The sequence below is a fragment of the Canis aureus genome, chromosome 19 (genome assembly GCF_053574225.1).
Source record: "Canis aureus isolate CA01 chromosome 19, VMU_Caureus_v.1.0, whole genome shotgun sequence".
NCBI lineage: Eukaryota > Metazoa > Chordata > Mammalia > Carnivora > Canidae > Canis > Canis aureus.
Window position 1 is genome coordinate 36,169,057 of NC_135629.1, and position 22,686 is coordinate 36,191,742.

General features: G+C 38.5%; 1 protein-coding gene across 6 annotated transcripts in view; it reads right to left on the reverse strand.

Moving 5' to 3' along the window:
- Positions 1-15,852: 15,852 nt before the first annotated feature.
- CACNA2D3 (calcium voltage-gated channel auxiliary subunit alpha2delta 3) overlaps positions 15,853-22,686 on the reverse strand; it is an 832,272-nt gene continuing 825,438 nt past the window's right edge. For 3 of the 6 annotated variants that reach the window (XM_077858494.1, XM_077858493.1, XM_077858495.1), the window contains 3 exons: positions 19,181-19,298; positions 18,884-18,961; positions 15,853-16,263 (listed from right to left, as the gene is read on the reverse strand). In XM_077858494.1, coding sequence (XP_077714620.1) covers positions 16,171-16,263; positions 18,884-18,961; positions 19,181-19,298 — 289 coding nt within the window. In that variant the 3' untranslated portion in view covers positions 15,853-16,170. Of the gene's footprint in view, positions 16,264-18,879; positions 18,962-19,180; positions 19,299-22,686 lie in introns of those variants that run through there. The other 3 variants (XR_013357842.1, XR_013357841.1, XM_077858496.1) reach the window with 3 other exon arrangements.

Here is a 22,686-nt window from a genome sequence, read left to right on the forward strand (position 1 = left end):
AAAAAAAAAAAGAAGAAGGAACAAACAGGATAAGACAGAAGTCCAAAGTTCAGAAAGGGTTTGGCAAAGAATAAAGCACATCAGCATGGCTAGAGAGCCATGTGAGCAAGGCAGGAAAGCATGAGATGAGGATGAAGACACAGAATGGTGGGGCTCTGTTGAGATCCTACTGGACCTTGCTGGCCATGGAAAGGAGTATAGGCTCAGCAAACTCTAGGTAGTATTAAAGCCTTCAAGCTAACTTGAGTCCAGTCTGAATTTTTGTGCCTGGGATTTGGAAAGTCATATGCCAATAAAGGAAATCTGTGCCACCAGAGGTACAAAAATGATGACTTTGCATGGAGAAGCAAAGGCATAGCCCCCAAACACCATTTACAATAGTCTCCTCACACAGCCCTTTCTGGATATGACCAGTGCCTGTTCCAACTACCCGGTCAACATCCCAATGGTCTGTCTTCCATTGACTCTGCAGTGTAGATACCAAAAAATACAAAGCACATACAAAGCAAACTGAGTGCTAAATGAAATGGCAAGCTTTGCAAAGGATGAAAAATTTCTTGCGTTCCTTAAATGTTGAAGAATCAAGTTAGCCATACCCAAAGCCATGGATTAAGGACAATTGCAATAAACCAAGAGAGAAAACCAACCACATTGAGGGTTATTACTGGAGCTTTAAAAAAGAATGATTTGAATATCAAAGATTGAGAGAGGCCCTCAGGAAAACTTGTGAAATCCTTGAGTAATGCTGAAAAAGAGAGAAAGAGACTTTATAGCAATGTTGCAAAAGTTCAAGGCTAAGTTGACTTTTGCCATTCTACAACTTTGTCAGAACAACTGAAAAAAGGCTACTCAATTCATATTGTATATTTTCCAAGAGGGCAGAGTTTTCATCTAGCCCTGTTTTGATCTATTTTGTTAAACAGCAAATAAAATAAGCTTGTTTTCATAACTACTAGCTATGTTTTTCAAGTTTAAGCTCCATGTAAAGCTTTTTACAGTTTATTTTGAAAATTCAGTCCTTATTTTTGATGGATGCATGGTAAGTAGCATTTTTCCAGCACTAATTCTCTTTGGGTAATGAAGACCTCCTGTGCACACAGTGAGGAATGTGCTGCCTCTGCAGATTAAGATGGCAGCCCCACATCACTCACTCATGCCCAAGTACCTTGAGTTACTTCCTGAAGAGGAAGAGGACCCTTCTGAGAGTTGATCCTCTCCCCTGATCCCTCAACATGTGTGAAGGGTGTCTGGGAAAGGAAGAAACCTGGCTCTCAGACTCACTGGCTTCAGCCAAGTGAGTTAATCAACCAGAATCCAGCCAGCAAAGGAAGACACTCCGAAGTAGACATATTTTTGCTTAGTAAGAACTTTCAGAAACTACATCTAAAATTTCCTTGTCCCAGGGATTTTCAGATGTCTGGATAACAATGTAAAGACTTCCCAGAGGGAAGATCTATTCAGGCATTACAAATATGAAATAAATACTTGAAATTCCTTCCCACATTGCCTTTGACAATGTCTTTCTGAGGACACCTCTTCAGAAAGTTTCTGAGGCAGGGCCAAGAGCTTAGAACACAGTGTCCAAAAGACTTGGAATCATACTCAGGTTTCTCTACTTCCTAATTGGATAGTAGACATACCCTCTCATTTATCACAGCTATGGAGCTGGGCATTGCAATACTAACCCCTTTATAAGGCAGTTAGGGAAATGCAAATCAAAACCCCGGTGAGATATTACTTCATACTCACTAGGATGGCTATAAAGAGAAGGACAGAGAAGAACAAGTTTTTGGCATGAATATGGTGAAAATGGAATATTCATACAATGCTGGTGGGAATGTGAAATAGTACAGTCACTTTGGAAAAATTTGGCAGTGCCTCAAAATATCAAATATGGTGTTACCATATGACCCAGCAATTCCACTCCTAAGCATCTACCCAAGAGAAAGGAAAACATATATCCACACAAAAACTTGTACATGAATATTCATAACAGTATGGTTGATAATAGCCAAAATGTAGAAACAACCCAAGTGTCCATGTGTCCATGAACTCATGAGTCAATAAGAAAATATGGTATATTCATATAATGGAATATTATTCATTAATAAAAAGGAAGGAAGTAATGCCACATGCTACAGCATGGATGAGCCTTGGAAGCATTATGGTAAGTGTAAGAGCCAGTCAGAAACCACATGTTATATGCTTCCATTTATATGAAGTGTTCAGAATAGGCAAATAGAAATGCAGAGACAGAGAGTAGATTAGTGGCTGCTTTGGGATGGGGACAAGAAAGAGGGGAAGTGGGAGTGCCTGCTAATGAGTACAGGGTTTCTTTTTTTTTTTTTTAATATTTTATTTATTTATTCATGAGAAACAGAGAGAGAGGCAGAGACACAGACAGAGGGAGAAGCAGGCTCCATGCAGGGAACCTGATGTAGGACTCAATCCCGGGACTCCAGGATCATGCCCTGGGCTGAAGGCAGTGCTAAACTGCTGAGCCACCCAGGGATCCCGGAGTACAGGGTTTCTTTTTGGGCTTATGGGAATATTCTAAAATTAGATTGTGGTGATGGTTGTACAATTATGTAAATACACAAAAAACTTTTGTATTGTATATTTTAAATGGGTGAAATTCTGGCCTGTAAATTATATCTCAAAGCATTTTACAAAAATCAATCAGGTACAACAATACAACTAATTCAACAATCTACATCTATACTTAGACGGTGTTTAGACTTAGAACTTGAATTGACACATCGAGGGTAAATCTTACGTCTTTTTTTTTCACCTTCTCTATTATGACTTACCATCACTGTTTTTACAATGGATACATCGAGTTCTACCTTGTATATCTTCCAAATGAATTCTTTAAAGGAATCATGAATGCTATATATAATTACAGTAAAAGCTCCAGCTCTCAGATATTGCTGGCAACCAGCAAGCAAATGGGTCAAATTAATTTTATAATGGCAATCTCAAATATTTACAAAATCTGTCCTTTAATGCCTATCGTGTTTGAAAGTGGGATTCTAAAGGACTTACTGAGTCATGATTGCATAATGGATCCAAGTGTTAAGTTACTGGTAACTGGAAAGGACTCAACTCTAATTAATTCTAAACCCATAATCTTAAGAGTTTACAAACAAAGGTTGCACTTTAATTCTGGTGGGGTTAGAAGTTTTCTTGCAAGAGCCTTGTCCATTCAAGAAGAGCGGTACCTCTCACCTTTCTCACATCAGCTGATTTTCTTTCATAAGATCTTAGGCTAATTTCATTCTTTCTAAAATCACAAAACAGTCCTTGTTCCAAACTCCAATTCATTAGGAGAGGTTCCTTGGCATTTGTCAGACCTTGTGCTGCATGCTTTCACTAAAATGGGGTGATGGTCTCCATTCACTTAAGATGGCTACTATGTGGTTGGATTTTTTTTTTTTTTTTTTTTTTTTGAGATTTGGATAGGGAGTAATGTGACATTCAGAGAAGGACCTCTCTGCTTACACTTGTGTCCATGGCGGTATAGAAGGGAAGCATAAGACCTGGTGGTGATATGAATCCTGGGAGAGTAAGGTGAGTCAGACCATGACTACAAGCAAAGGTCTTTGAACTTTATTTGGTGGACATAAGGAAGTCCCTTGAGTTTTTAAACAGAAAAGTGGAATAAACCAAGATGGGTGTTAGCAAAATTTATTTCAATGGTATAAGATACCATTTGAATAATGGATGGTTATCAATGAGTCTTCCTGTGTGCTAGGCACCATCTTTACACTTGAGCTATGTTACTCCCTATAGCTGTCCTGTGAGGGGGCCTTCTATTATCTCTGTTTACAGGTAAGGAGAATGCATTTCAGGTAGGTTAAGGAATTCAACCAAAGCTACTCAGTTTGTTCAGTAAACTGCAAAGCCAGGATTCAAATTCTCATCCAAATAATTCAACAATTTACTTTATACATTCTTCCTGCCCCAGAGGATGGTGCTGAGGCAGCAGGGCCAGGAGGTTATCCTGTCAGTGAGATATGATATAGGCTTGAAGAAGACTGAGGTAGGATAAACGGTAAAGGAGATACCAGGTGTGGGAGACAGGGCAGGAAAGGGAAGGATAGAGCCGGGTGATTGACTGAAGGGATCTTGAGATCTTTCTTTTTGTTCCAGCCACTGTGTCAGGAATAGGAATGTAGAACTAATGTTCTTCTGTCTCCTTAAGCAACTTCCTTTCTAATCCTGGGATAGGAGCCATACTGTCAGACAACACCAGGGCTGGATTCACGGTATGGTAAACTCCCATGGCTGGCAGAGATGGAGAAGCTGGAAAAGTGGGTCAGAGTTCTTTCTGTGAAGTTGGTGTAGGAGGTGGGTAAATAGAAAATAGAAGTTCTCTTGAAAATAGAAGTTCTTATGGACTAAATGTGTGTGTCTCCCCTAAATACATATGTTGAGACCCTTACCCCCCACTAATTATTACTGCTTTGGAGACAGGGCCTTTAAGCAGAGGATTGTTAAATTAGACCATAGGATGGGCCCTGATCTGATAGGACTGGGATCCCCATAAAGAAGAAGAGACACAGAGATTGCTTTTTCTCCAGCATGTTAGGACAAAGTGGGAAGGGGGTCATCTATAAGCCACGAAGAGAGTTCTCACCAGAAACTGGAACTTGATCTGGGACTTCCAGCCTCCAGAACTCTGAGGAAATAAATTTTTGTTGCTGAAGCCTCCCAATTTATGGGATTTTGTTATTGTGAGCAGACCAGCACAGAGCATTCCCTCAGTGCCTGTCCCAGGAATGCCCCAACTTCACGGGATGGACAACCACATGAAGAAACTGAGGCACATGGCTAGGTTGTGTACATGATACATTGGCCCTGTAAGAAAATATTTTCTGAGTATAGTCTTTAATATATGTTAATTAGATCTGTATTACTGAGTTAATCTTAGTAAATTTTGTCCCCTCTGTGGCCACATTCTCAGAGAGGTCAATTAAAGTCTCTCTGCTGTAATATTTATTACCAATTGTACTCCCTATGGTTCTGCTTTAGACATTTTTATGGTTTCATTTGCTAAAGTGCTGTGTCCATTTTTGTCTGAATGATTTTTGCCTTGAATTCAGTCTTTTGTATTTTCAATATTATGCATATACATCAGCTTCCTTCCTTCCTTTTCTTTTTAAAAATATTTTAAACAAATTTTTCCTCTTTGTCAGTTAGTGGAATATATGCTTTTTGTTATAGTGACCTGCAGCTGAGTGTTATCACTGAGTAATTTCAAGCATGTCCTTTATGCCACACAGAATATACATGGTTTGAGGGGCGTCTTCACCACCAGCTGTTCAATCTTCTCAGATTATCAAACACCTTGAGCCCTAGTATTTTTTGTTTGTCCTGAATCTGTGAAATGGACCAATTCTGGTATCACAAATTCATGGTGTGAACTCATGTGACCACAGATACAAAGCACGAGTTCAGTGGTCAGTGGTTGGTATTCAGTGGTTTTAAGAAAATACCCATCTATATGGGAAGCACAGCATCCCTTTCAGTTTTAGAAATAGAGCTTTAACTAAATGATTTTCATATATGTATCAGTTTGATCTCTTCGTCCATCATTAAAGAAATCAAGAAAAGATAGAAAAGTTGAAATTATATGCCAAATTTGGTGTACTTATGATTTAAAAAATTATATTTTAAGAACTCACTGTTTATTAAAGGAGAACAGGAAAGAGAGTCTCTCAAGCTTCTATTTTGTCATGAGAACTTTGGAAGTCAAGTTCCCTTCTTCCTCACTCTCTACTGTCTTACCAGCCTTCTGTACTCTACCCTCCACCTCCTACCCTCTCAATTCTTATTCTACTGGACTGTTACTAAACCCAAGGACAGGTTTCACTGCTTACACTTCTGACCTCATTACTCAATTGACATTTCTAAATGTCCTCTTCCTTTTTGAAGCATACACATCTTATGGCTTCTGCAACAGTACCTTCTTCTATTTTCTTCCAATTGTTCTGATCAATACTTCTTGGCCCCAATATCCATTCTTCCTTAGCTCTTCAATGCTGGAGTGCCTTGTGGTCCTACACCCTCCTCTTCTCATGCTGGAGGCCTCTGAGACTCCCATTGTTCCCACTATATGTAGACTGATGCCTTTGAAATCTGATCTTCATTCAGGTCTATCTCCTTAACTTGTGGACACATATATCCATTTGCTTGCTGTACATCTTTATTTGGATACTTGATAGGGATTTTAAACCAAGTATATCCCTGATGGAACTCATCTCTTTCTACCTACTTCCCAAATTTGCCTGTTCTTCTATTCCTTACTTCCATGAATGGCACCACCATGAACCTATTTGCCAATCCAACAACTCAGATGTTGCTCTTGACTCCTTTCTTTCCCTCACTCCTGCAACTGGACCATGATCAAGTCTTCCTCTAAAGTGCATCCCTGTTAATGCCCACTGCTGGATTATCACAATACCTGATAACTGTTTATTTTCCTTTTATTCTTTGCCCCTCCCATCCTTTCTCTCCTCTGTGTTCACAATGACCTCCATAAACTTCATATCTAATGAAGTCACTTCCAGAACTGTCCTAAAACATTGACTATTGACACATTTAGTCAAAAGCTGAGCTTTATTTGTCTTCTATATGCATATATCCCCCCCAAGCTCTGTCAAATTCTGTTTCCCTTCACAAAACTTAAGTCATATCTGTACACAGGCTTTGGTGATATGAATATGGGATAAATTGAGAAGTATTCTGAGCATACAATTCTCAACAAGGGGTCAGTTTGGTAAAGACTTGTATCACATTAACATGATCCAGCTCCGAGTATGTAACTAAACTTCAATATCTTAACCTGGAATCCAGCAACCTAGGAGACTGCAAGGGAATTTTGGAGATTCATCAGACTTTTAGATGTTTAAATGTTTAAGATTAAATGTTGAGGACCATTAAATGCTGTTTGACATAATTAAAATGAATTAAGTTCTGTGGGGACTTGATAGGATGAAAATATTTTAAGATATATAAGGCAATCTTATCATTATGTGGCATAGTAAAGAACAACATAGGGCGCCTGGGTGGCTCAGTGGTTGATCATCTGCCTTTGGCTCAGGTCATGATCTCGGGGTCCTGGGAACAAGTCCCACATCAGGCTCCCTGCAGGAAGCCTGCTTCTCCCTCTGCCTATGTCTCTACCTCTCTATGTCTCTCATGAATAAATATATAAAAATCTTAAAGGAAAAAAAAAACAGAGTAGAACTTTTTTGTTACAAAATTAGCAATATAAAAAAATACTATTACTAAATTATATGTGGAACAGCAACTATCCCCAACTGGTATGACTGCTAATAGGATGCTAGCCTAGCAATAGTGCTATTGCCCAATATTGGCTGGCAATGACTTGCCACTATTAAGTTACTTACATTATAGGCAGAAGAGTGTAAAATGTCATGGCATTATTGTCAACAGTATTGGAGATTATGTCACCAACTGGGCAGTATAGTAGCTCTTGGTATAGCCATTTTATTATTATCACAACTGAGATCAGGGAAGTCCACTATGGTGATATTGTGCTATCATTGCTATTGTAATTACAGGTAGCATAGCAAGGAACAATTATTGTCACTGATGATATAATACATCCAATAGAGTAGAGCATAGTATGCTGCAGTTATGATTAAATGTATACATTGTATGCTGTTGACTAATGGCATTGAGACTAGTATGAGCAGTAGTAGGAGATAAAGCTATTATACCTATTCTGTTAGACTTAATGTATACTATGGTCTACCAGTGTGCATGATGGAATATTATTACTATCACCATGCCCATGTGGGATGCAGTATAGGTTAGAATAGAATGTGGCTCAGTAGAGCTATATCAGTGTTACTGTCTAGTACTGTTTAAAATTAGAAAATAAAAATTAAAAAATATTTAAATTTAAAATATTTTAAAATATTTACATATTGTAAAATTTAAAAATAGAACAATCTGTAGGATATGCTAGATATCTTCTTTTTTTGTCAGCTTAACAGTCAACATAAAGTGACCAAATCACAGACAGCACAGGATAAACAGTAATGTCTGAATATTGTCATCATTAGAGTTATGGTGTAGGTTAGGATGGAATGGTTTGAAGAGTGGGCAAAAGAAAAAAGTTAAAAGTATCATTAATAGTATTAAAGCAGAAGAAAGTAGAGGAGGTCAATGCAGCACAGGATGATTTGCAGCTTTGCTTTTACAAAACTGGTTCAAGAAATTGACAGCCTATTGGGTAGTAATATTATTTCTAAGTAGCCTCGTAGTATGAAAATTACCAGAATGAGTACAAGGCATTAATAGTAAAGATAATTAACATAGTAGCAGCTTATAGTTATTGAAATCACTATATCCTAGGCAATCAGGATTCCTCCTTTAGATAGATGGTCTCATTGAAAGCGAAGAAAAAAATAAAGTGCAGATGAATACTGTAACATGGATCCTGTGATTAGCTCCACCACACGGATGAGAAAACAGAGGGTTAAAACTATCAGGTTCTTCGAGCAAAATCACATAAGAGGTAGGTAGTGAAGCTGTCACTGGAGCCTACGTTTGGCTACATGTGACTTCAAAGAACTTGTGTTATATAATATGCATTATATTATCTTTGGTGGTGTCAGAGTAATATGTAAAATGTGGCATATTGTAGTGATAGCAACACTCAGACTAAAAATAATACCAGTAAAAACTAAAATAATACTCCATTTATGGCAGGTTGGTACTTGGCTATCATTGTTACAAGTTAAGAAATAGTGAATGTTATATTTTAGGACACGTCTGGTAACAAATTGATTGCTAAGTAATTGTAAAATAGCCCCATATGTGTAAAATAGCAGCATATGTGTTGCTATCCATTTTTGAGGTACCAATTTATTATGGTATCAAAGTTGTTTTGGGATTTATAGAAATAAAAGGTGTAGACTACCCTGTGTTAGAGAAGTATATGATAGTAGAACATTTTGATATCCCTACCTAATAATGTAAAACAATGTAGCTCTCTCATCATGGCACGCTATTTGTGTATTATTGAGCTGTATTTGTTTGCACTATATTTTATTGCACTGTGTCTATTACATGCAATATAACTATTAAAGAACAATAACGTGATTTTGATTGTGAACATAGCACAGTATATGTAATGATTTAAAACCATAAATTACAAACATTAGGACATTCACAATAAGTGTGGTCAATCAGAATCCTGTTTATCACTGCACTAAACCAAAATGCATTCTGGTATATTTTGTAGATATTTGAATAGTGTACCTTGTCAGTGAACACTTGCTATTTAAGTGTTAGAAAAGTCATGTTAGTATTTTTGCTAAAATTATAGCTATCACACACTAGTTATTATTGTGACCGAATTGCTTCTAGCTCGGAAGCAAGTATGACATGGCTTAGCAGTAATATCATCACAGATGTTGAAATTACAGGACCATCATATACAGTGGTACAGCAAAGGTATTATTTTCAGTATCAGAGATGTCACAGATCCTAAGTGATTGCTGAGTGTCAGGAATTTTGCAAGTTAGCAGTGATGTAAAAATGAGGATGTCATGATCCACAGTCCTGCTTTGAGGCACAGTGATGCTTGGTTAACTATTTCACTGTGAACCTGAAGGTTAAATGGTGGATTTCCAGACACCGGATATATGATAGTGTAGACCTGTGGGCTCCATCAGGTCCTTTTGTTACTGCTACTAAAACTACAGGCCACATTAGCATAGTAGCTGTATTGTTCTTATACCTGGAAGGAAGGAAGGATCCTGTATGTGGGAGGTGGGGGGGAACAGTGTTATTGTTATACAAAGTGTAAAGAGTATAGTTGTGCTGTTACTACTGAAATTGAGGACGGTGGCATTGACTCACCATATTGGGGAATCAGGATATGTGAATTTTTCTGTTAAAAAAGTATCACCGAAAGACACAGGAGTAACACTGTGCCGGCATTACAGACAACATAAGGCAATGTGGCTCTGGAACTGCTCTTTACTGAGTCTTGATGATGGCACGTGGCCTGAAAAAAAAGCCACGCGGTGAAAACTGACTTGGTGGCAAAGTGAGCAGAACACAGGCTCCAGGGTTCAATAAGCTGCCTTCGAATTCTGGCTTTGTCCAGTACTGCCTGTGTGACTTGGTCAAGTAGTGTAATCCCTGAGCTTCAGACCTTTCATCTTCAACGTGCATCTCTCTGTGGAATGTGGCTGCTTGAAGGGTAAGGGATGGTGTGGACAGTGCTCACTGGGCAGCCCTGTCCATGGCCAGCACACTGCCACGCTCCCTCCCTACCCTGAGCTTACTGCTATAGCTTGGAGGCTATGTGGTTCAAGGACATTGTAGAATTACTCATAAACACAAAGGCAGTGTGGCTGCAATCTAGTACTTATCTATGGTCAGTGGGGGCATGTCACGCCACAGTGACAATATCTTATTAAAAAGATATCGCTCAAATATTTCTTTCTCATAACTCATTTATTATTAACCATTTGGAGCTAGAATAATTACAATACGGTGCTGTCTGGTTAAGGATTTTGTGGTAGGTTTTTTGTTAATAAGATTCTTGTTAGGGTGGCCCAGATGGCTCAGCAGTTTAGCGCCACCTTCAGCCCAGGGCATGATCCTGGGGACCGGGGATCAAGTCCCATGTCGGGCTCCCTGCATGGAGCTTGCTTCTCGCTCTACCTCTGTCTCTCTCTCTCTCTCTCTCTGTTTCTCATGAATAAGTAAATTTTAAAAATCTTTAAAAAAAAAAAAAAAGATTCTTGGCAGCCTACCATACTGGCTGTAGCAATATAACACACTTCTTAGAGTCTAGGGCCACACAGCACAGTGTAGGCTGAGAGGAGGTACCACCCTGTAGACAGCCCCTGCCGGCAGAGCAATGCGATTTTATGCTTCACTTTATTACATATAATTGTGGGAACAGAAATGATGATATACTGTGCTGAGCTGCACGTTACATTCAAGTAGCAGGATTGCCAGCACGCTGCAGTGATTGTGCTCTTTATATTTGCAGTTACATGAATATACAGGCATTAGATTATCCTGAGCTACTTCTAGGGCTTCCAATAGTGCCAGTTTGCATGATGTTAAAATACAAATCATGCGGTCACATGTGGACCCGAGAGGCTCCAGTATTGATGACCCTGACGCTTCTCTACACACACATCTGCATGTTGCAAGGCTTTTTCTAATTCATCTATTGTGATAGCTTCGAAAACTGGCAGCAACAACAGTGTAAGTCAGGGGGTTGACAAACCATGGCCCATATGTCAAATCTGGCTTTCCACCTGTTTTGCAGTTTGTGGGCTAAGAGCTGTGTCTACATTTCCAAATGTTTGGGGGAAAAGAAACCTCAAAAGAAAAATAATATTTTGTGGCATGTGGAAATTTATGAAATTTGAATTTCATTGTCCTTAAGAAAGTTCTGTTGAAACACCGGTGCTTACGTGCTACTGTAAATAGTAGAAAACTATTTCTACTAAAACTATTTAGTAGAGTTAAATAGTTGCACCGGAGCCCATACGGCGTGCAAAGCCTGAAGTATTTACTCTGGCCCTCTGCAGGAAAAGCTTGCTGACCCATGGTTTAAACCATCCCGTGTTACCTGAAATGTGTATGTGAGTAGAAAGTACTGTATTTTGCATGTAGAAAAAAGGGAGCCATTGTATCTTATTACCATATGCCGTTTATAATCATAGTTAACAAAAATGCCACCTCTAATCTACTGCTGCATATTATCTTTATGTGTCCAAATGCTGCTGAATTAGTCTCCCAGAGTAAAAAGTGTTGCCATCTTGACTTACTACCTACCTGGGGGGCCTGGGTACTGGAGACCTAGGGTACACAGTATTGGTGCCTGTGTACATGGCACGTGGTATAGCAATAGTGAAGGGTCAAGGCTGTGGAGTAAGACCCTGCCTCGTACTGGCTCTAGAACCTTTAAATAAGTTGCTTGTTGAGCCTTGGCTTCCTCCTCAGGAGATAGGAACAACAGCAGGTGTGTGAAGTGATGATGTTGTCAAGTGCTCTGCATAATACCTTGTAAATAGAAGGCCTTGATAGATGTGGGGTGGTTCATTCATGCATCTAGCAGATACTTCCTGGGTGTCACTGAAATTGAGGAGTGATTCCAAGCATCAGGAGTTCTGCAGTGAACAGGGCAGGCCTCCCTCCCTGGGTGTGGGAGGAGGAATTGACAGTAAACAAGAATGTGCTGGCTCTCATGCGCGCCACACGGTAAATGAAAGAGCAGGCCAGTGGACAGAGGGAGCATTGCCGGGTGTTCAGCGGAAGGCTGCTGCGGTCTGGATGGCAAGGAGGGGTCTGCATCTGAACACTTTAGGAGGTGACATAGCTGGCTGTCTACGGAACTGAATCTGCAGTGTAGTATCTCCCACTATGTCAGGGATTCCTGACATTGGGGGGGCCAACATTCATAATTTTGATGCCACGCAGGGATCCAACAGGCCTATGGCATCTTCTAATTTATAAAGACAAAATAAATAAATAAAAAAAATACTTTATAGAGACAAAACCTAATAATTCCTACAGGATTAGATAGAGCAGGATTTCTCAACTTGAGCACTATTGAAATACTCTGTTGAGTAGTTCTTTGTCATGGGGGCTGTCCTGGGCTTTGAAGGATGTTTAACGGCATCCTTGGCTCAACCCACTTGATGCCAGTAGCATCTCCCCTTGCCCTAAACTATGACAACCAAGAAATGTCTCCAGACATTGACAAATGTCCTCTGGAGGGGGGCAAAATTGCCCAAGGTTTGTAATCACTGGCTTAGGGAAAATGATGCCTGCAAAGCCCCCAGCAGGAGTGATGGTTGCCACAAGCTGGATATATGTGGCCATCATTCATGGGAAACGACCCCTTCTGTCTCTCCAGCACACATTCCAATTAGAAGCATCTTCACAAAGTTCCCAAATTGCAGACACTACAAATACAACTTGAGTGTCTGTTAAATTATTACAACCTCCAATATTGATAGTAATAAAATTGTGCTCTTCTGCCTATAATTTTAATATTTTACTATAGTCTCTTATAGCAAGAGAAATAATATTATTATCCTCTGTAGTGCTGTACTGTTCACAATTTAAATAATAATGCTACATTTCCTCAGCTTAAACTATTTTACATGTTAAGTAGTAGTTTTTACCACCACTATAACCATCTTACTTTAGGAATTACATTGTCCTAATACTGTGCTCTTGTCTATGCTGTGTCTTATTACTATTCTACCCTAGATAAATATTGCAATTGTTCTACTATATTTTTTTCTACTATATTTTTATTAATTTTATCTATTCTATACATACATATTTTGTATAATTATATATGTATACATATATATATGAACGATTTCTATCTCTTTAGAAGAATGTTGCTATAATGTTACATGTAATGAATTATAGGAGCCTCTGAATCTGTTACCAATTACAGATGACCCTTGAACAACAAGTGATTGAACTGTGCAGGTCCCTTTACACACTTATTTTTTTTTATATTAATACAGTACATAGCTGTGAATGTATTTTCTCTTCCTTATGATTTTCTAATAACATTTTCTTTCTCTAGCTTACTTTTTGTAAGAATACAGTATAATACCTATAACATACAATATGTGTTAACTATTTAGGTTATCAGTAAGGCTTCTGGTCAACAGTTAGGTCAACCTAACTATTAGTAGTTAAGGTATCGGGGAGTAAAAAATTATACACAGATTTTCAACTGTGTGGGGGTGGGATTGGCACCCCTAACCCCTGCGCTGTTCAAGGGTCAACTATATACTGAATGTCACAGCCAAAATTTTAGTAACTAGTTGTACTATATAATGCTTCCATTTTTGCTTTACATTGGTATTTGCAATAGCTTTATTTTTTATTTCTCCTACTCTATTGTAGCTCTATGAGTCAAGGACTGCTCTTATATCATCTGTAGCTTTGTCTCCAGCTCCTAGGACAGTGTTTGGCATATAATAAAAATAAAATCACCACGAACTAGCACAAACCTAGCATTGAATATTTTCTGAGATCTGACTCTGCCCAGTGCAATTTAAAAATACCTTCCTTGTTTGATTAACCTTGTGTGATCCTCACGTCCAACCTAGGAAGTGAACGTGATTACCATCTATTTTATGGATGAAGAAGCAAAGGCATGAGAAGGAAAGTCACTTTCCCAAGGTCATAATACCACATAGCCCCGTTACTGTTGAAATGAGACTCTCTGAATGATGGGCTGAGAAGGAATGAGCAGACAAGGGAGTCTCCAAGGAGTTTGGTCTGAGAAGTTGAGTCAGTCGGAAGGAAAGAGTTTGGTGGAAGGGGATCAAGATTTCTGCTCTAAACACATTATGTTGGAGAAAACTATTAGATATCCAAATAGATAAATGGAGTGGCCCATCGATTGGAGTCAGTGAGGGAACAGAGACTCTGAGACACTGGGTAGGTTGTTCACATGAATGTGATGCCTGATGATGCCATAAGCCAACAGTATGACTCAACTATGCTATCTTCATGTCACAAGGTACTAAAAATGATGCCATACTACTGCTCAGAACAGGGAGTGGATTTATATATAGTGAATAGATAGGGAGTAAAATTATAAATATTTACCAGACACATATTTTATATCATTAGTATTCAGTTATGGATATAATTATATATTTAACCTATTGTTGCCAGTTCTTTAGAAATATAAAGGAGAGTGGTAGGTCATGCAATGCTATTTTTTTTTATAAAAAAATACATTATGGTTGTTTGTGTAAATGCATTTTGATACTTGTGTGGGCAACAAATGAATTCATTCACTTAGTGTGCAGAATAATATCTGAATGAATAATAATCAATGAATATTATCAATATTGAATAATATTACCAATATTGGTGAATTGGTGAATTGGTGAATAATATCAATGACCACTGTGGTTACAATACTATATAGCCCCATCCTTGTTGAAATTTTGACAGCTTAGCAGGTTACAGTATTATTACATTATTAACAACAGTGGAGGCATTAGAATTTTAAGAAATAAAGCAATGTAATATTGTTATTCTTATAAATACTGGCATCATTTTAGGATAAGGAAGAATGATTACATCAGTTTTTCTAAAACATCAACAGCATAATGTGGGTTTTTTTTTTTTTTTTAATTTCAGTGGCATTCTCCCCATGACTTTTAGATGTCTATCTTATAAAATAAGGCATTCTCAATTCTACTGAGGCATGGAAATTATTCCACTTTATTTGGTAACCATGATCCAGTGGAATCTGTTTTCTTTGGTTCAGGATCCAGTGTTTTAGGAATGCTTACACGTCTGGGTAGTTTCACATCTTGTAATATTTGAGATCTAATTTCATCCCTTGTTTATGGGGAAAGACAGAAGCCAAATGCTCAAGCAATAAGCCTTGGGAGTCATTTATAGCCATTGTTTTTTCCCTCCGTCAAGCCTTTTCAGAATGAATTCCTAGGATTTACAACTTTATTTCTATTCCTAAATAGTTCAACACTTGAGTATTATGGGAGCTTGCATTCTTATCCAAATTATGATGTCTATTGAAGTTTAGTTCAAAAAAAAGTCAAGGTTCTTTGTAATAAACTCTTCCCACGTAGATGATATTTTGGTTTACTTCTGTAAATATTTTTATAACTGAGAGTGAAGCACCTAAACAATTGTGAAATATTTGTCTAGAATCTACTTTAGAATGAAGTCTCTGCCAACAACCATCCTTTCCCAGTATCTGAAATGGGTGACTTTTCTGTGCAATAGAATTTCTGTATTCTCAGCAATAATGCAAAAATCAAAAGGTGATGATTTTAATATACTTTATTTAAAAAGTACACAGTTTTAAATTGGTTTCAATGGGTTTCAAGCCGAAGGGACACTGCCCATTCGCAGTCCCGTTTCTGATGAAGGGTGATTATCATGTAGCAAACTCACATCTGCATGACTGGCAAAGTAAAAAGATAACTTTTTTTGTCAACATATCGTTAAGAGTTTATATCACGCACAGTTTAAAATCATGAGATGCTGATGGTTGGACTATATTTCATGTCTCCTATGTCGCACCATATTTTGGTTCACAGTTTATCCATAATTTAGCATGCCAAGAGAACATCTCAGTCAGTGTCACCTTGAGAAGAGCATTAAGAGCAGAGGGAAGAGGGTAAGGACCATCTTGGCCTGCAGAGTCCGTGCACCTCCACACTCTCTTGCATTCTCCTACAAGGAAAGACAGTCTGTTAGAGCCTTATAGATTCCAAGATGCCTTCAACTTTCCAAGCTATAACGAGTCCCCAGACCTCTCTTCTGCTCTCCAAAGTAGGAATCAAGTCTTTTGGACCCCAGATGATACAAGGAAATGGACTCGTCTAAATTTCAACAAATTTATGATGAGAATTTCTGATTTCAGTTGTCAGTGCATAAAATGTTCCAAATCACTCTGTGCATACTATTTATTTTTTTAAAAAATCTTATTTATTTATTCATGAGAGACACAGAGAGAGAGAGAGAGAGGCAAAGACACAGGCAGAGGGAGAAGCAGGCTCCATGCAGGGAGCCTGACACGGGACTTGATCCCGGGTCTCTGGGATCACACCCTAGGCTGAAGGCGGTGCTAAACCACTGAGCCCAGGGATCCCCTGTGCATGCTATTTATTATGCAGAACACTCAAGAGGCAAAGGGCTATTGGCGGAGATGTCTGTTGTGATCAAATTAGAACAGCAGAATATCGGCCTTCTAATGTTTTCCTGTCAGAATGCAAGTAGAAGTTGACATGCAAGGGGCCTGATCATTTCAGAAACAGCTATAGAAGGTTTTGTGGGTGTCTTCTTTCCTTTCATTTGGGGGAAAGGAGGACTTTATTTTATAAAAATGAAATCATAGTATGTAATCCTTTCTACAGAATGCTTTTTACCCCCTGGTTGATGGAAATTCTTCCAATTCCATTTCATTGAGCTGCATGTTATTATCAATGAGCTTTCATTTTCTGCTCTGCCCTTTATTGCTACGAAGAGTGGTGAGTGCAGGTCATTTACCAGTCCATGATGTTCATCTGTGCCCCTGTCTATGGTAAAGATGCCCAGGAGTGGGAGTGCAGGGCAAGCACTGTTTTTGCTTTTGGTGTCTGTAGCTGGAGATTTCATCATTAGACCTGTATGTATTGATCACACAGTAACTTGTATTCTTCATGCCCTTGGGTTTATTTTTGTATATGGATGTTTGACTTAGCAATTTTAAAAATCTCTTTATGATTTGGTTTATCAATAATTTTCAAGTTGTTTAAATTGGTTATTGACTTTAAATTATCTTTTGCCAGCGAAAATTATATATAATTTTTATATAAATAAATTCTGTTTTTCTTCCATAGCTGTCTGGTCTTAGATAGGAAGATTTCTCCAACCCCTAAAATTTCTTGTGAGACTACTATTTTATCATTTAAATGTAATTTATATTTTCCCTTTTGAATTGAATCTTTCTCATATCTAAGAATTGCTATGCTGTCCTCCTGACCTCATCTTAATAGGTCCAGAAACCTACAGAAAAAAACACTAACTTTTTGAATGTTTATCTTATATCTATTTACCAAAGTAAATTATAATTCCAGAAGATTTTTACTCTAGTGGCTCTAGTTGTCTATGTAGGCATTCTGGTTTTAACTGAATTGATTTTAGAGTTTGGGAACTATTATTTGTATTTGAATTTTACATAAAGTTTTTTTTACCTTTATTTATTCACGAGGGACAGAGAGAGAGAGAGGCAGAGACACAGGCAGAGGGAGAAGCAGGCTCCATGCAGGGAGCCCGACATGGGACTTGATCTGGGGTCTCCAGGATTACGCCCTGGGCCAAAGGCGGCAGCGCTAAACCGCTGAGCCACTTGGGCTGTCCATACATAAAGATTTTTTATTTGAATTTTATCATTCAATTTTATCAAAGACCTTTCCAGCACATATTTGTATAATATGTTGCTACTGAACACTCCCTTGAACATAGAGGCAAATATTCTCAATAAATTCCAAGTTCTTCTTGGTACTAAATTAATTCTAACATCTTTTCTAGGACTTGGAGAGTTTAACATTAGAATTATTTGCTATTTAAAGGTGGGACGTAGCCCATCAGTTGGCCTTGGTGGCATTTTTAAAAATAGAGATTGTCCCAGGCTCCCTATGATAATAGGGAGGTCTAGGCAAGCTTTGTATTTTTCAAAATGAAGTGGAGTTAATTTTTAAATTTCTATTATTTTTGCTAGACTAAAAAGCTTCTTTGTGGGTGGTACTTTTAAGTTCACCTTTCTCAGTGCTAAGTTTAATTTTTTTCTGATGTAAAACGGAGTGCCTTTGTAAACGGAGTGCCTTTGTAGTTGTGCCTTCAGATGGTGAGGGGGTTTGCAGGCTTATCATTCCACCTGCATCAATTGTGACTCTTGATCTGATATCAGTATTACCACTTCTACTTTACATAAATTTCTTGTAAATAAAAGGCTGTCTAAAAGTAAGCAAGGGAAAATAATTTGAGCTACAATTTGAAATAAGTAAACCAAGATGGTCAGAGCTACATTGCATGTAATAGTGTAAAGTAATAAAACTATAGCACATCCATAATAGGAAAGATAATAAAGAGGCTTTAAGATATATACACAGATACAGTAAAACCATTAAGCACAGACTGAATATGAAGGCATTGAGGGGTTGAAAGTAGAGCACCATTAGCTTTCCATTGATTTGCCTGAAAGGATTTGTTTTCTCACAAGCAAACTTCTTAGCTACAGTTTTTTGACAATTATGAGACTCTCATGGTGAATCTGGTGGGAAAAGAGAACAAGCAGGGTTCAAAGACTTACCTCAGGATGGAAGCCATGACAAGACTCCGGACGCCTTCTGATCTTCTGGGCCTTTAAACGTTCACACTTAAGGGATTCGTTATGTTGACTGTAGTTAAGGCATATTGCCAAGATGTCACTTTCCCTTACTCTATATGTTGGAGGTCAAACCTTGGCACTAATCTCCAGTAATGACTTTTCTCTCTCCAACTGTGGAAAGGCTGTCATTTCCCCCTCTCTAATACTTCTCCTCTGGTTTTCTTACTGTCCATCCCCCTTACCAGCTTCCGCAGCAGGGGCTGGACCTACGCACAAAAGGATATACCTGATTTCAATGGGCGCCATGGTGATGGGGGTCATGGACTCACACAGGCAGCTGCTGTCCACCACCACCATGAACAGATTGCTGCTTGGAATTTGTTGGATGACAAAGGACCTGTTAGAACATGAAGCACAGAGACAGTGAATGGTCATTTACCATCTGTCAAGTCAAAGATCCTGAGGAAAACTCCCCTGGGGAGTTAACTCCTCTAATATTTTGGAAAACAGTTTTCAGAGACTGCCTTACTACTAAAGTTGCCTCCTTGCATGCAGCTCTTCATTTTTAGATGTTAAGCTTCACTAAAAAGACAACAGTTTATAACCTATGGCTACAGCTACATACAGCTCATAAAACTCACGTGGGAAGACTGGTGTGTTATGCGTACAAAACAAGAGAGTCAGATTGGCTATTTCCTCCCAATTTCCAAGGCTATGGAGTCAGGCTTTTCCAAGCCTCACTTCCTTCTCCCAGTTTACATGCAATATTCTTTGTCTCTCTCTTCCCCAAATGAAGTGAACTTTCTAGAGCCTTCCCTGTTCCGCTTTGCACAATGTCTGCCCATAATAGAAGTACAATGTTTGTGTGAGATTAATGCTGGTTGTATAGGAGTTTCACAGTTCCGAGGCCATGTGTGCAGTTGCTCAGGCTGTATGGCAGCGTTGACATCTGGATCCATCAGGACAGCTAGTCCAATGGAAGTAAGCCTAAGGGCACCTGCTCTCTCATCACCCGACACGGTGAAATGACAAAGTAACGCCACCATAAAAACACTCCTGGAACAAGAAATACTACTGACTTTTTGGAGAAGCAAATTAGAGAACAAAATCTCACATTATTCCAGAGCAAACAGATTAGCTAAATGTTTAGCCCCAAACCTAGACCCCTGTCATATAATTTTTCATGACATTTCACTGAATTCCATTCATTTGGATGAGATAGACTGTAACATAACAAAGTAGTCAATTTCTCTGTTAAGTTTTACCTTCTTTCATCTTTCAACAAATTTGTTCTATTCTCTAAAGTGTATCACCACAGCTTACTAAAATCAGACAACAAAGAAGAATCTTTCTGTTTTGTGGGAAATTATAAAGAAGAGAAAGGACTACCTTTCTTATTTTTATCTATTACCACCTCTCATCCTTATCCAAGGATGGCTCAGAGATTATAACACAGCTGGTTTCTTGTCTACAAATACCTGATGCCTATTTATATAAGATCCTGCAATTATGTTCCTTTAAAAAAAAAAAATCCAGGGCAGCCTGGGTGGCTCAGCAGTTTAGCACTGCCTTCAGCCCAGGGTGTGATCCTGGACACCCGGGATGGAGTCCCACGTTGGGCTCCCTGCATGGAGCCTGCTTCTCCCTCTGCCTGTGTCTCTGCCTCTCTCTCTCTCTCTCTCTGTGTCTCTCATGAATAGATAAATAAAATCTTTTAAAAAAAAATCCATAGCAGGAACAAGGCATGCCTTTGCTCAAAGATGTTTCCTCGATGCCTATACCACCATCAATTCTCTGGAACATGGACTCTCTGACCTCCCACTCTTCTCCAGTACTCTACTTGGCTTGAGAAAAAAAATTCAACCTTGCCGACTGACTAAGACTTTAAAATTGTTGGCTTTACCTCCTCCTTTTAGCACTAGGTACTTTCTCACCTCTGCAATAACATTGCTCTAGTAGGTGGCCTCTTTGTAATGGATTATGCCTATCAGAATAAAAATAACCTACCTGAGATGGCGCTCATCAGAGAACCAATGATTTCCATAGTGGCGGCAAGTTAATAGTCTCAACGGCAAAGTGAAACTGAGATCATACAACTCTTTAAAGAACAAATGATTGACTAGAATATTAAGCCAAATGAATCTAACAGATGGCCAATGAAGGAAAAAGATATTAAAATACGAAATAAAGGCTCCAAAGGGAGAGAATATTTCCCAATTGAAGAAAATTTTGACTTTGTTTTTCATTAGAAGGACCCATTCATGACGAAACTTCAGATCATCAAGGATACAGACCAATCCTAAAAGCTTCTCTAGAAACAAATTACTTAAGGAAGAATGAGAATGACACACACTTCTCAAAGGGGGACTTAAGATGAAGAAAACAGAGCAACATTTTTAAAGTTTTGAGGGAATGGAGAAAAGGAAATAAAAAGTATGTCAGAATCCAGAGGAAAACAGATTCTAACAAACTGGAGATATAGGTAGAAAAATTAAGAATAATTACTGAACATAAACTGAAGAATGAAAATCTGATTAACCCAAGAGAGCATGGTAAATAACACACATGTGTGCGTGCACACACACACACACACACACACACAACTGCTGGTAGAAGGTAAAATTATTACCAATCACAATTAATGTCTGTTGGTTAGATTCACACATTAAAAGGCAGAAACTCAAAAACAAAATTGATTTTTAAAAAAAGGCAGGGACTCTTAAATAAAAACCTCAGCATTATGCTGTTTGTAAGGAGACACACCTAAAACAGAATGACATGAGAGGACAAGAAAACACCAGAAAAATGCTAACAACAAGAGAGGGACAGGTTTAGTAGTGTTCTTCTATAAAGATTCAGAGGGAAATGATTAAATGTAATAAAGAAAATAGTTCATACTGAAAAGCAGTATAGTAGTATAATAAGATAAGATACAAACTTTTACGATCAGGGTGTACAAACTGATAGAAATGGCACAAGTGATTGATGAACACATAATCTATTTAAAAATGGAGTGAAAATTATTCATATTGGAACAACAGAGAATATACACTATATTCAAACACAGGAAACTGTAATGCATTCCAAAGAGGAGAAAGCATCACTGACATATTCTTTTCGGGTAGGGTACAGTTAGAAATTAATAGCAAGAAATATATAAACAGTGAAAAAAAAAGAAATATATAAACAGTGGAAATTAAAAATGGAAAAAAAAACCACATTCAATTAATTCTTGACAACTTAAGAACAGCCCAGACTCAAATCTGTGCAGTATGACCTTAAATATATTTACTGGGGAAAAATAGTTTGCCAATGAATGAACTAAGTTTTTGGATGGAGAAGCTGGAAAAAATAAGAACACAAGCCTGCACCTGTGCCCCTACCCTTGGTCTTCCCCCTGGCACCCTGGGTTAGTACTGACGCCTCTCTCCAAAGCCAGTTTTCAGGCTTCTCCAACGATGGGGCTGATGGAAGGGGGATGAGGGGTGACCAGTGCATAGCTCCCCTCGTCCACCTTCAGCTCACAAACATGCCGTCACATCTCCCACCTCAAGAAAAAACAAAACTCTCCTCTTGACCTCACCTTCAGCTAGCACCTTATTTCTCTGTCCTCTTTCATAGCACAATTCCTAAAAAGAATTCTCTGCAATCTGTCCACTTCCCCGCACTCCTCCTTCTTTCACAAATCCCCTGCAATTCTTCTGTAGTCCCCTCCACTCCACTGAATTGGTCAAGGACCCAGTGATCTGACTCCCTTTTTTCTCAGTCTCTTGTGCCTCTGCTTC